Source organism: Elgaria multicarinata, chromosome 6 (assembly GCF_023053635.1).
Source record: "Elgaria multicarinata webbii isolate HBS135686 ecotype San Diego chromosome 6, rElgMul1.1.pri, whole genome shotgun sequence".
Taxonomy (NCBI): Eukaryota; Metazoa; Chordata; class Lepidosauria; order Squamata; family Anguidae; genus Elgaria; species Elgaria multicarinata.
The window spans coordinates 72,539,292-72,552,816 of record NC_086176.1 but is presented as its reverse complement, the minus strand read 5'-3'; the positions used below and the strand labels follow the sequence as shown (position 1 = coordinate 72,552,816).

The following is a 13,525-nucleotide window of genomic DNA, read 5'->3' as shown; positions in this document are numbered from 1 at the left end:
TGCCTGCATCAGTCTTGTCAGGCTGTGGCATTAGGGATTGGACAATCGGCCTTGTGAGACTAATGCTAAACACCTCTGCAGCCGCTGCTGTAAAACCAGTGGTGTGCCATGCCGCAGCATAAGCTTCCTCACCAAGACACCCTCCCAAATGTGTTTGAACTACATCTCTCATCATCCCCAGTCAGCATGACGATTGATGGGAGTTGTAGTGCAGCATATCTGGGGAAGACTGACCCTTGCTCTGCTGTGGTTGAAGTACAAAGCAGGAATAGGAGTTGGCTTCTTCCGTCCTTTATTGGCGGCTCTTTTATACATTAGGAAGCTGCCTTGTACTGAGTCTGTTGGTCCATCTAGGCCAGTTTTATTGACACTGACTGGCAGCAGTTCTCCAGGGTTTCAAGCAGGGTTCTTTCCTAGCTCTACCTGCAGATGCCAGGGATGGAACCTGGGACTTTAGGCATGCAAAGCATGTGCCCTATCACACTGAGCTATGGCCCCTCCTGTTGTGCAAAATCCAACTTACCATAAACCCATTGAAATGAATAGGGCTTAATTTGGTCATGACTAACTTAAGTTCTATTTATTTCAATTGGTGTACTCTGAGTAGGACTTGTGTTGGATTTTGCCCATTGTTTTGAAAGAAGGGAAGTTCGGCCAACCACTAGCTCCTGTGTGGTTTGGCCGTGTGCACTGAATGTGCGTGCTAAAAGCATTAGGAGTGAACAGGTCGTAAAGCACACACACTGGCGTGGTCTATTGGGTTGAGTCTTCTAGGATTCTGCAGGAGTCTGTGGTTTCACTAGAGGTTTTTTTAGGAACATTGTAGAGAGAAGATTGGAAGTGGGACGCCCTTTTACTGGCACTAGTTGAGCAACCTTCTTTCCAGAAGCCAGGCCTTCATGACGTACTTTAGTTTTCCTGTGAGTTGAATTGTAAATTTACCACCACCTGGCTTCCATGCCCGCCCACCCACCCTGGTCTTCCCCTCAAGCTACCAGGCATAGCTACATGTGTGATTCCTATAGTTAACAAATATTCAGTGTGTTGTTTTAAATAATTATGGGGCTGACTGGTGGGTGGGGGCAGGGAAGGGTGGGGTGAAGTCCCATCTTTTTGTAAAGAAAGCAAGGTTTTTGAATTTCAGCCAGGAAGGGAATCAAAGTGGGCTTGGGGGGGCATGCATTCCTCCCCCCCCATGTGTAAAGTGTAACTCTGTGAATCTATTTCAGAGAATATGAATTCTGTGTGTAGTATCACTGCATGAACATAGAATCCTGCAAATCTCATTCTTCTCTTTAAAAGTGGGGGCGTGGGGAGAGATATGGAAGTCTTAAGTGTTGCAGAGAAATGTGAGAGGCTAAGTCTCTCTCTCACACACACACACACGCACGCACACAGTGCCTTTTCTCTCTTCCCCCTTTCTTCACATCTAAATTCAGTCACCACACTCTTGATTCCCCCATCCAGTTACTCTCTGAACATCCTGTTCTTTTGCAGCAACATTTTATACTGTTTGCAAATCTGAATATTGGAAGTTGAATAAAGTTACTGATTTCCCAAACCCTTCAAATGCTTGATTCTGTTTGTAGGATTTAGGATTCCTTGCTCCTAACGGCTTCTTATGCTGGGTTTGGGGAAGGAGGGATTTGTGTAGAATATATACAGCCCTGGTTATGAAATCTCAACCTTTATTTTCAAGTTAAAAGAAAAATAATAGCAACTATGATGCATTTGTATGTAACCATTGTATTTTTATTTAATTAGTTTGTTCTCTGGAAATTAGATGTTGTATTAGAGACACTTAAAAGATAAATCTACTAACCACTTTTGGCTGCAATCCCAAGCACACTTATCAGGAAACGAGTTTCATTTATATGTGGTAGGGAATTTGTTTCAATCAGACATGCACAGGATCAGGCTGCAAGTCATCTTGGGTACCATCCATGAGACAAGTTAAATGATTTGTTGATCATAGATTGAGGCTGGAATTCTATGCACACTTAATTGGGAATGTGTCTTATTGAAATCAGTGACACTTACTTCTGAGTAAACATGGTCAGGATAGAGCTGCACATCTTGAGCATGCCTTTATGGCAGGGGTGGGTAACCTTGAGCTCTCTGGGGACCGTTTTCCAGTCCCTGGACTCCCACGGGGGCTGCACTCCTTCTGCTGCACTGCCAGAAGTGCCCCCCCAATATGCTTCCAAATTTTGGCAGCGAGCTGCTGCAGAGACTCATTTAGGGCCACATTTAGTGTGAAACCAAGCTAAATTTGGTACGTTTGAGTCTAAATTTGGTTGCTTTGGCAGGAAGCAGCCAATTTTTTATGGGCCACTGCACTGCCAAATTTCAGCAGGGGCCTTGCTCAAGGCGTTGGGGGGTGGGTATGTTGTGGATGCTAAAAAGAGAAATCAACTCTGGTGCTTGTTAAACGTGTTAAAAACTATTTTATTCTTTAAATCCAAAAATGCATCCACGCTTATTGGTGCGGTTTTCCCCCTACATCAGCATAGGGGCATATGCTGCCCACCCCTGCTTTGTGGAATAGAAATTAACACTTTAGTAAGACTCCTACCAGTATATTTCTTTGAGCCCGGGATCTCATAGGGAGTTATCTTCAAGTGTTGGGGTCTCTTTCATCTTTCATTCCTCAGAACGATGCCAAATGTTAACGTTCCTTCCTCTGCTTTCCTGCTCAGGTGAATGCCAGCTGCAAACGCCATGTCGAATCCAGAAGTGTACCACAGACTTCGTATCGCTGACTTCTCATCTCAGCTCTGCTATTGATGGCTTTGATTTGGAGTTCTGCAAAGCCCTGCGTGCCTATTCCGCCTGCACCTACCGCAATTCCAAAGTCTGCCGAGGAAATCTGGTCTATCATTCTGCTGTATTGGGCATCAGTGATCTCATGAGCCAGAGAAACTGCTCCAAGGATGGCCCGACATCCTCCACTAATCCTGAAGTTACCCACGACCCATGTAATTACAGCGGCCGCCAGGGAGCCAGAGAACACCGTGGAGGAGAGCAAACGCCTTCCACTTACTTTTTCTGTGGCTTGTTTGGAGACCCCCATCTACGGACCTTTAAGGATCACTTTCAGACATGCAAAGTGGAAGGGGCCTGGCCTCTCATAGACAACAACTACTTGTCGGTGCAAGTGACGAATGTGCCTGTGGTCCCAGGATCCAGTGCTACTGCCACAAATAAGGTATGTATGGTCCCGTGCATTCACACCTTCCTTCAAAAGTGAATTTGGCAAAAAATACGGTCAATATGCATTTTCATTGTATTCTTAAGAATGGCAATGGTCTTGGAGTGCAAGTCACTGTAAGTGAGATCAGCTTGAGGCTCGCTTATTTCTGTAAGGCACATGCATGCTTGATCAAACTTTGGTTGCATCTTCCAGCTACTTTCAAATATTTATTTATTAAATTTATATACCGCCCCATAGCCGAAGCTCTCTGGGCGGTTTACAATTGATCCCAGACAGGTTTATTACTCAAATGAAGTGAGTGGGTTTCCATGTTGGGCTTCCATGTTTTTGGTGAAGAAACGGAGCTGTGACGTTGGAGTACCTGGCACTGAGTTTTGCATTTCAAAACCTGATGTTTGAATGAGTTGATGGTGGGCACAGATGCAGCCTCTGTGGGCATTAATCGCCAGGTTGTCTTCTGGCACAACTTTGAATGCGATGGAACAGGCATTACCCGGAGACTGTAGGGCAGTAGAGCAACCAATGTGGCAGTAGTTGTTTAGCTGACTTCTAGTGGGGATTGGACATGGGGAACCTGAAAAGCATCCAGGCAAATCATGGCCAGAGATGAGTGGTGAAAGGCCGAATCTAGAATGGATCAGAGAGAACTAGTTATTAGTGAGTGAATATAGCAACTATGCTGAGGCCAAAGGAGGTTCTTTTGGTTTCCTGCATCATGGCCGGGGAACATTGGGTAGAGATGAGCAAGATGGCTGAGATATGATGAGGACTAGATGGTGCATATGAAATTGTATAAAGGACAAGGCTCTATGAAACATGAGGAGAAATGTGATTGGGAATAACTTAAGGAACTGCATAAGTTGTGAAATGCATTTGTTGTGTTAGGGTATCTTAGAGTGTTGAGCCTCTCTCAGCCTGAGGGCCAAATTCCATTTCAGAGAAGCTCTCAGGAACCACATTCTAGTCATGGGTGGGGCTCAAGGCAAAAGGGGGCAGGGCCAGAAATGCCAGCATATTTTAGATTTCTGCCAGTAAGTAAACCTTAGGAGAGGCATTTCAACTTTTTAGAATGAGGGAAAAACTGCACAAAAGCCAGGAAACCATCAAAAATGTGCTGGCTGGAGAGGAGATGGGGCTAGGAGAAGAGGGCACGGTAATCTCAGAGGGCCTGATTGGAACCCCTGGAAGGCTGGATTTGGCCCCCGGGCCTGACGCTCTGCACTCTTGCACTGTTTAAAACAGGGTGGGGAGAAGGTAGATAGTGCTCTATTGGAGGACCACTAACCAGTTTCTCATGGACCACTTTGTACTTTAAGAAGTAGACTTTGGCAAGATCAACAAGGTGCTTCGAATGCAGAAAATATTAGTTATGCTTTAACTGCTTATGAGGTCATGAATATGCGTTCTTGCTTTGTAAATCTAAAATCACCTTGGACCAGGTGGATTCTAGTTCTTTAAAAAGTAAATTGTATAATATTGATGTCAGCCCACCAGTGGGCTAAATGGCACTTCTAGCCATCCACTGTCTTAATGTCTGTGATTAGTGCCTAAGGACTAACTCCAAATATCACATGTAATTTGATCTGGGACTTTAATAAAGGCCGGTTGTTGCTCAACATGCTGAGACTTGTCCAAAATTTGGAATTAAGACTACTTGCTTAAACAAACCGATTAAAGCCATGACACCTCTTGATATCTGTGAAGGACTTGTGCCTTGTTTTAAATAATAATTTATTTATTTATTTATTTATTTATTTATTTATTTTATTACATTTATATACCGCCCCACAGCCGAAGCTCTCTGGGCGGTTTACAACATTAAAAATAGTAAACATTAAAAGTATACAATTTAAAAAAAACCATAAAAACAGTATGAAAACAACAGTATCCATTTAAAAACAACAATTCTGGGGTCCATTAAAAACAAACTTAACGTTGTTAAATGCTGTTAAAATGCCTGGGAGAAGAGAAAAGTCTTGACCTGGCACCGAAAAGATAACAACGTTGGCGCCAGGCGAGCCTCATCGGGGAGATTAATAATAATAATAATAATTATTTATTTATTTATTTATTACCTGCCTCTCCACTTGGATCGAGGCGGGGAACAACAGTAATATAAAACACATTAAAAACTGATTAAAACATAGCATACATGATTAAAACTTCCTAAAAACATTCTAATGGGTGAGTTCTTTCAAGCTAGACCCATCAAGTAACTGACCTAGTTCACACATCATAGGTTAAACCATAGGTTCTGGTGAACGAAGCCAAAGTGAGCGAGTATGTTAGTTCTTGCTGCCTGCTTCCGCTGCAGCTGGGTGGAGCTAAATAACCCAGGAAAGCCCTGCCCCTGGAAGTGTGGGTTGTTGGGGGAGAGACAACTCAGTCAGAACCCATGGTTTATTTTTTGGTACTAACTCTGGGTGTCTCTCCCCCAGCATTCCCCAGCAGGTTTGGACATCATGATAAACAACACAGGGATAGAACATCTCTGGGTTGTTTAGCTCAGTGGGAGCGGATAGTGTGCACTGGGTGGCTGTGACATGAAAACTGGGTCATTGTGTTTAAGAAATCATAGTTTTTATGTTGACACTTCAAATTCCATGCTTTAACACCAAACAATGATGAATTTTAACTTCCAGTCATTTGAGCTATGCCTAGAAGTTCAGAACCTGGGACATTTTTACAATGTTAAAAAAATGTATTCTAAAACATACATGCTTTTGATTATCAACTTCCAGCTTTCTAATCTCTCTCCTGTTTTCAAAGCAGTGCTGATCTCTTAAGATATGTTAGAATTAGGAATGCAAAAAGCTAAGATGTGATCCAGCCAAAATGTGTGTGCATGGAAATATGCATGTACTGCAAAACAGGTTGCAAATGTATATCCAGGTACACAGTTTACCTAGATAGGATTAGCTGCAGCTCTTTGATAAGTAAACGCATGGAATTTACTATGGCATAATGTTTGAAGTGACCTTCCAACATTATGATGCTTCCAACCTTTTAAAACTTGTCCATCTCAGAAAGAACCTCATTTCTTCCCCAAGATTCCACAGTGTGTTTGCTCCTTATGGAATTTGAATTTTTGGAGGCTCTGGGAGAAAATCGGTGTTTACCTCTTTAAAAATGAATGAATAAATAAAAAGTACTGATGACTTTCCAAGAGGATGTTTTTATGCCATAAAGCCATTTTCATGATCCTATTCTTAAGATGTTTTAGACTGGTCACCAAACACTGGCAAGTCATGTTTATTCTGGTATTCCAGCATGACACTTATTCTCTTGGCGAATGGATAGAAAGCTTTCAGAATACGTGAGCTGTCAGATATTGGTGTGGATGCCCTTACAAGTCCTGGCTTCTGTTTGGTACTGTGTAGGTCATTTTAAAGTTAGTCTTTCTTTCTTGTTCTGGCCCACAAGCCTGGGAAAAGTGCTGTGTTCAACACCCTTCCTTTTAGCAGCAACCAAAAAATACCATCATCGACGTTAAGAGATGATTGATCTAAACTCTTTCTGTATCCACATGGAGGTTAAAATAGGCAGAAGGAACTAATGGTGTGTGTGTGTGTGTGAGAGAGAGTCTGTGTGTAAAGAGGCTTTCACCGAAGGATGTCTGAAAGACGTTTCTTGGCACTGGTGATTCTATTGGAAGCTTTGAAGGCCTTGAGGTTTTACTTCCACTGCCAGGCAATTAAGCTTTTATCAGAACACCTTTGTGGGAATTCATGCACCGTTCCTGCTGTCATGGCAGCTCTGCATGACATACATTTGAAAGTCTTAATGCATTATTTGAAACCCTTGACTTCTGTGCTTAAAATTTTAACTTTTAAAGATGCGAGATAGGAAAGTCTTTTACCTTCTGTTCCCCCCCTCACTATTCGTGGATAAATCTTCCATCGCTTTCAGAAAGGCCTTGAAACTTGCTTAACATTAACAACTACAAAAGTGTTTGTTTGTTTTAACTACCAAGCCAAAGTTTGTGAAGTCAACTTGATCAGTCTCCGAATGTACACATATCAAGTGAGAAGAATATTTTTTAAATTGTGCCTTTAAAATGAAAGCCAGCATATGCAAGTTCCATAGAACTTTCTTGGTATGGATTTCTCATAAGAGAGAATAGGATTGAGCTGGATGTTTTAGGTCATGATTGGGGATGGCAAAAGCAGTGATTTTCAAGCTCACCTAAATTCTCTGAAAATCACTTCAAAGCTCGTTTCAGTTCACTGGTAATTTTGGCTCATCCAAACAGATAAAGTATGCATTTTTGCGTGTACTTTTCAAAAGTGTGCACTTCCCCTCATTGACTAAAGCGTGAAAATACTCTTTTTAAAAAGTGTGTATTTTAAAGTGCACATTTTAAAACATGTTTTTCTGAGTAGGCATTTATAGGATTGCGCTGTACATTTCTATTCTGCTACACAGTCTCAAGGAAGGCGATTCCACTTAACTATCTGATAAAAGCAATAAAATATACCATGCTATAGACTAAAATGAACTCATTTGCCCCACAGTGTGCATTGTTCTGTGGCTTTAGGGAAAGTAAATGGAAGCAATAATTCACATTTCCATTTGGAGATGTGATACATAGTAAAATAAGACAGAAATGTTTTCCCCAACCCAACACTCACACAGTTAAGTAACTTGCTTTGGAGCAAGGGCAATAATCTAGGTCACAAGGGCGCAATCCTACGCACGTTTAGACAGGAGGGGGAGCCATACAATTCCCAGCATTCTGGGAAGTTGTAGAACTTTCCCCCCTGTCTAAACATGCATAGGATTGTGCCCAAATGGGTCTTGCGTAAGAGTTGTCCTTTCCCATCATCTCTGTGAGTACCTTTTGCTTGTTGGCTGTTAATCGCTGACACTGTAATTGGCTAGTCTCCTGCCTCTTCCCTTTAAGTAATTCTTTACTTTCCTGGGCATGTTCCCAAGAGTGCCCAGGTGTGCTTCTCCCTGGTAACTGGCAATTGTTGCCAATGTAAAGGTTTTTCTCATTAGGTGTGTTTTGTGTAATTGCTCTCTTGTATACTAACAGTAAGCATAACCAAACTAAAGTAAACAAGGTTCTTAATCTCCATGTGCATTGTACATGTCTTTGGAAAAAAATTTGTATCCGTAAGACTGGGTTTTAATTTAAGGGATTTAAGGATAATTTGGACAAGTAGGCCTAAATGTACAGGCCTGGTTTGGATGAACATATCTTGGCTTCCTTCAGGGTTGGCAACACTTCTTGCATTAATTAACCATAGTTTCCAGTTGTATACAAACTGAGAAACCATGGTTACCAAGATCAGAACAAGCTAGGATCTTAAACCAGCTTCAAACAGCCACCCTGGGAACATGATTTTATTGAGGCTGCAGTATATAAATCAGAGGTGTTGAACTTCTTACAGCCCAGGGACCAAATTCCATTTGGAGATGTTCTCAGGGGTGCATTCTAGTACTGGGTGGTGCCAAGGCAAAGCAGGTATGGCAAAAACACTAAGAATACCAGGATATTTTATCATAGAGCTGTTGTTACCAGTAACTAAGCCTTGGGAGTGGCATTTCAACCCTGCAGAATTCAGAAAAGCAACACAAAAGCTAGGAAACCATCAAACAATTGATGGTTGGGGGGGGCACTTGCCTGGGGCTGAGGGAAGGGGGCGTGGCCTTCCTGGGGACTCCCAAGCTGGCTGGATTTGACCTCTAGGCTTGAGGTTCTGTACCCCTGTTATAAATAGTACAAATAAATATGATTCTGTTTTGTTTTGATTTTGGTAACCATCATCTAGCTTAGTATTTCATGCACTTGCTGGATCAGGGTTTCAGATATCATGCCAAGACCTACTTGAAGATGAAGGGGCCAACATAGCCCATAGTGAGGGATGATAGGAGCTGCAGTCTAACAACATCTGGAAGGCCACGCATCCCCCATCCCTGCCTTAGGCATTGAGAAAGTGGAGGGTAAGTTTCTTAAACTGAGCTGAGAAGGTTGGGAAAGGAGTACAGTGTGATGTAGTGGCTAGAGTGTTGGACTGGGAGTCGGGAAATCTGGGTTATTATTATTATTATTATTATTATTATTTATTTATTTATTTATTTATTTATTTATTTATTTCTTACCCACCTCTCCATTCTGATCGAGGTGGGGAAAAACAATAAATGATAAAATACATAAAACTGAATTAAAACATAATATACATTGTTAAAAACATCCTAAAAAACATTCTAAAAACTTCTTAAAATTCCATTGGATAGGCCTTCCGGAAGAGATCAGTCTTTATAGATTTCTTGAATGCTAGTAGACTGTTAAGTTGACGAGTCTCCCCGTGCAGGCCATTCCACAGTCTGGGAGCAGCAGAAGAGAAAGTCCTCTGGGTAACAGTTGTTAATCTAGTTTTTGCTAGCTGAAGTAGATTTTTCCCAGAGGACCTGAGTGTGCGGGGAAGATTGTATGGGAGAAGGTGATCCCGCAGGTAGCCTGGACCAAAACCATGTAGAGCTTTAAAGGTAATAACCAACACTTTATACTTCACTCAGAAACTAATTGGCAGCCAGTGAAGAGATTTTAAAACTGGTGTGATATGGTCACGCCTAGGTGTACCGGTGACCAGCCTGGCTGCCATATTTTGAACTAGTTGAAGTTTCCAGACTAGGCACAAAAGTAGCCCTATGTAGAGCACATTGCAGAAGTCGAGCCTTGAAGTTACCAGCGCGTGCACTGCCGTCTTTAGGTCTTCTAAGTCTAGGAAGGGGCGCAGCTGGCGTATCAGCTGAAGCTGATAGTAGGCACTCCTGGCCATCGCTTCTATCTGGGCTGTCATTTGGAGCGACGGATCCAGAAGTGCCCCCAAGCTGCAAACACAGTCTTTCAGGGGGAGTGTAGCCCCATCCAGAACCAGTTGCCACACCTCCAAACCCAGGTTGTGGCCTTTGACAGCAAGCACCACCTCCGTCTTGTTTGGATTCAGCTTCAGTTTGTTTTTCCTCATCCAGCCCACTCGGCCATGGTAACCCACTGGGTGACTTTGGGCCAGTCACAGACTCTTCAGCCCAGACTACCTCACAGGGTTGCTGTGGTGAGGATAAAATGGAGAGGAGGAGGATTATGTACACCGCCTTGGGTTCCTTGCAGGAAAAACGGCAGGATATAAATGCAATAATAAATAAATAAGTACATTCTATCTATGGACTATAGGTTGCGTATCCCTGTATTATAGGTACTGTAAACAGTCTCTCCTTCTCTGATATGTTGCACTACTTCTCCTGAATTCTCACTTAATCCAGTCATCATTCAGGTGACATTTTTAAGCAGTTTCATATGACAGTTTTTGCTCTGTACAATGTACACCATCTCTTCAGACTGGCTGTAATGATTCAAGTGTTTCTAGTATCCCGGTTCTCAAAAGAGCAGCGTGCCAACAGCTCTTGTTGGACAAAACAGATGATTGGAATGACCCTGGGGCGAAGCGATTTTTCTTTGAACTGAAAACCCTCAACTGGAACATGTGTAATAATTAATGCGGCAGCCTTTGTTGGGAAATGGACCAACTCAGGTTTTTGCTTCAAGATTAACGGCAGGCTGTGCAAGCAAATGTCTTTGGTGGTGGGTGGGTGGCGGGGCACCAGCCAACTGGCTGCACAGGCAGTTGGCTGTCTTGCGGTGTGATCCTATGCAGGTCTACTCAGGAGGAAGTCCCACGGTGGAGTTCAGTGAGACTTAATCCCAGGTGAGTGTGTATCGGATTGGAAGCCTTAACAACCCAATCTGTTGAATTGTTGCCTTTTGCAGGCGCAGAGCAAGCATTGACTTGCATTGTGCATTGAGCATGTTCTTGCCAAACAGCAAATGAGTCTTGCTGACTGGCCCTGCCTTACATGCCAAGATCCTCTGCTCTTTCTTCTTTGGCTAGTGCAAATCTGGAGGCTTCTTTGTGGCATTATGGAGTAAAATCCAACAAAAGTCCTACTTAGAGGAGACCCATTGAAATGAATAGGACTTAAAATAGTCACGACGAACTTCTCATTCATTTCAATGGGTCTACTCTAAGTAGGGTTTATGTTGGATTTTCCCCAAGGTCTATATCAGGTGTGCATTGCATGTGGCTCCCCCCCCCCCGCCCCCCTGCTGCTGAAGTCCCACCGGCTGTTCTGCTGCTGGAAAGAGCAATCAGTAGGAGGATCTCTTGGGGAATGTGCTTGTGGCCCCTGGCCCATCATCACATTTGGCCTTCTAGGCTGAAAAGGTTATGTAGCTCTGGCCTGTCGGAGGCTGTGCTCCCTCTCCTCTCCCCTAATTTGGTTCTGTACCAGCCCTTGCATGGTCTGGGAAAGCAAGGAGACTGCTTCTGGTGAAGAGCTGCTGCCGGCTCTTCTGGTCTTGCGCAGTGGACCCTGGGCCAGGACACACCACCAATGCAACTACACCACTTTATTCTTTAGGGATCCATCCTGTTGCCTGATTCCGTGAGCCACAATGAATTTGCCTGAAGCTGGGATGCCGCCACCCCACCCCCCACCCACACACATGCACACACATGGGCTGTGTTGGTTGGGGGCCTGGGAGCTGTGCATCCATGCACAAAGACACGCATGTTGGGATGAGGCTGTCATTGAGGGTGGAGGGGAGACAAAAGCCTCTGCCACCATTCCCTCAGTAACCCCAACAAGCATCGCTGCTTTCGTGCCGCCTTTAGCGATGCACCATTAGCAGTGCCAGATGTTTATGGGTTGTTGAGGGGAGGAAGAGCAAGCTTTAGTGGTGGCCCCCCAACTGCGGGGCCACCACCAAAAAGGCCCTCTCCCTTGTTACCATCCTCCGAACTTCCCTCGGAGTAGGCACTCGGAGGAGGACCTTAGATGTTGAGTGCAGTGTATGAGCAGGTTCATGTCGGGAGAGGCGTTCCATCAGGTATTGCGGTCCCAAGCCATGTAGGTCTTTATAGGTTAAAACCAGCACCTTGAATTGGGCTCGGAAACGTATAGGCATCCAATGAACTTTTAGCTTTGTCACATCTTTCTGTGGAACACCCCACCCCACCCCAACACACTTTTGAATTTATTGTTTTCTAAAAATATTGTTTTCTAAAACTGGGGAAGGCAATGGCAAACCACCCCGCTACAAAATCTGCCAAGAAAACGTCAGCAAAAACTCCCTCTAGGAGTCAGCAATGCTTGCATGAGAGGTTCCTTTCCTTTAAAATGAATATATAACAATATCTGGATACAATACTGGTCAAATTGGGAAGTTTCAAAGTTGCAATCAACTTTATTTTTACCCAAGTGATTCCCCCAAATAAACACAACTGTTTATTTGGCATGCAGCTTTTTGGGCATGCTAAACTGAGTATGTTTTCAATGCCTTCATATTTTTAATGTTCACTTCAACAATGTAAGAGAGGTGCATGCTATTGGCTTGGCATGTCTTTATTAGTTTTCCACTAAAAACAATTTCCAAATAAAGCTTTGCATTTTTTCAGTATTTTTTTTAAAAAACTTTTTTTATTGTGAATATCAACAAACAAAACAGAAAAAGATTGTGAAAATGGGAGAAACCCCCCCCCATACATTGTTTATATAGAATTATCATTTCTATCATATGAACCGTTAAAACAAAAAGGCGTGTGGGGTGGGTGGGAGAAAGTTATACAAAGGCTTCAAGAAAAGCAGACCAAATATTCATATATTTATCCACTTGCAAGTTGCATCTATATAACACTTGTTCAAAAGTTGGTAATGATTTTAGGTCTTTGATCCATTGCATTATGGGAGGTGTGGATTTGTCCTTTCAATTTGTTTTCAGTATAACTTTCTAAAACACTGGCAGTATGCTTTTAAAAATCTTTTCCCCTCCCCCGTATCAAATATTTCGGTTCAATTATCCCTTGTGGTTGGGGATATTTGTACAGCACAAACATTGACATTTTATGGGCACTACACATAAGGCAAACATGCTAAACCTTCTCTGTGAATTATAGGATATTGGATATGTTCCTATCCAATATTTTCCCAGAAAACTCACATCTCTGATTCTTAATCACCATCACGGATTAGATTCTCCAACAATAAGCACACACTGGCAGTTTATTAACAATCTCCTGAGTAGAGCTCGTAGGGCTCCGTGGTATACCCCACAGCTGAGAGCGATGAAACAAAATAGGAGACGGCTTGAGGGCAGGTGGAGACGAACTGCTAGTGGATGCAACCAAATACTGGTATGTGCCTATAGAAAGGCATATTCAGGGGCACTGAGGGCAGCAAAAAAACAACACTTTGCTGCCACTATTAAACCTTCAGTTTGCTGCCCAGCGGAGCTTTTCAGAGTTG

General features: G+C 43.1%; 1 protein-coding gene across 1 annotated transcript in view; it reads left to right on the top strand.

The window, feature by feature from the left end:
• RGMB (repulsive guidance molecule BMP co-receptor b) overlaps window positions 1-13,525 on the top strand; it is a 40,570-nt gene that overhangs the window by 16,151 nt on the left and 10,894 nt on the right. The window contains exon 4 of the mRNA XM_063129570.1: window positions 2,700-3,208. Coding sequence (XP_062985640.1) covers window positions 2,700-3,208 — 509 coding nt within the window. The remainder of the gene's footprint in view (window positions 1-2,699; window positions 3,209-13,525) is intronic.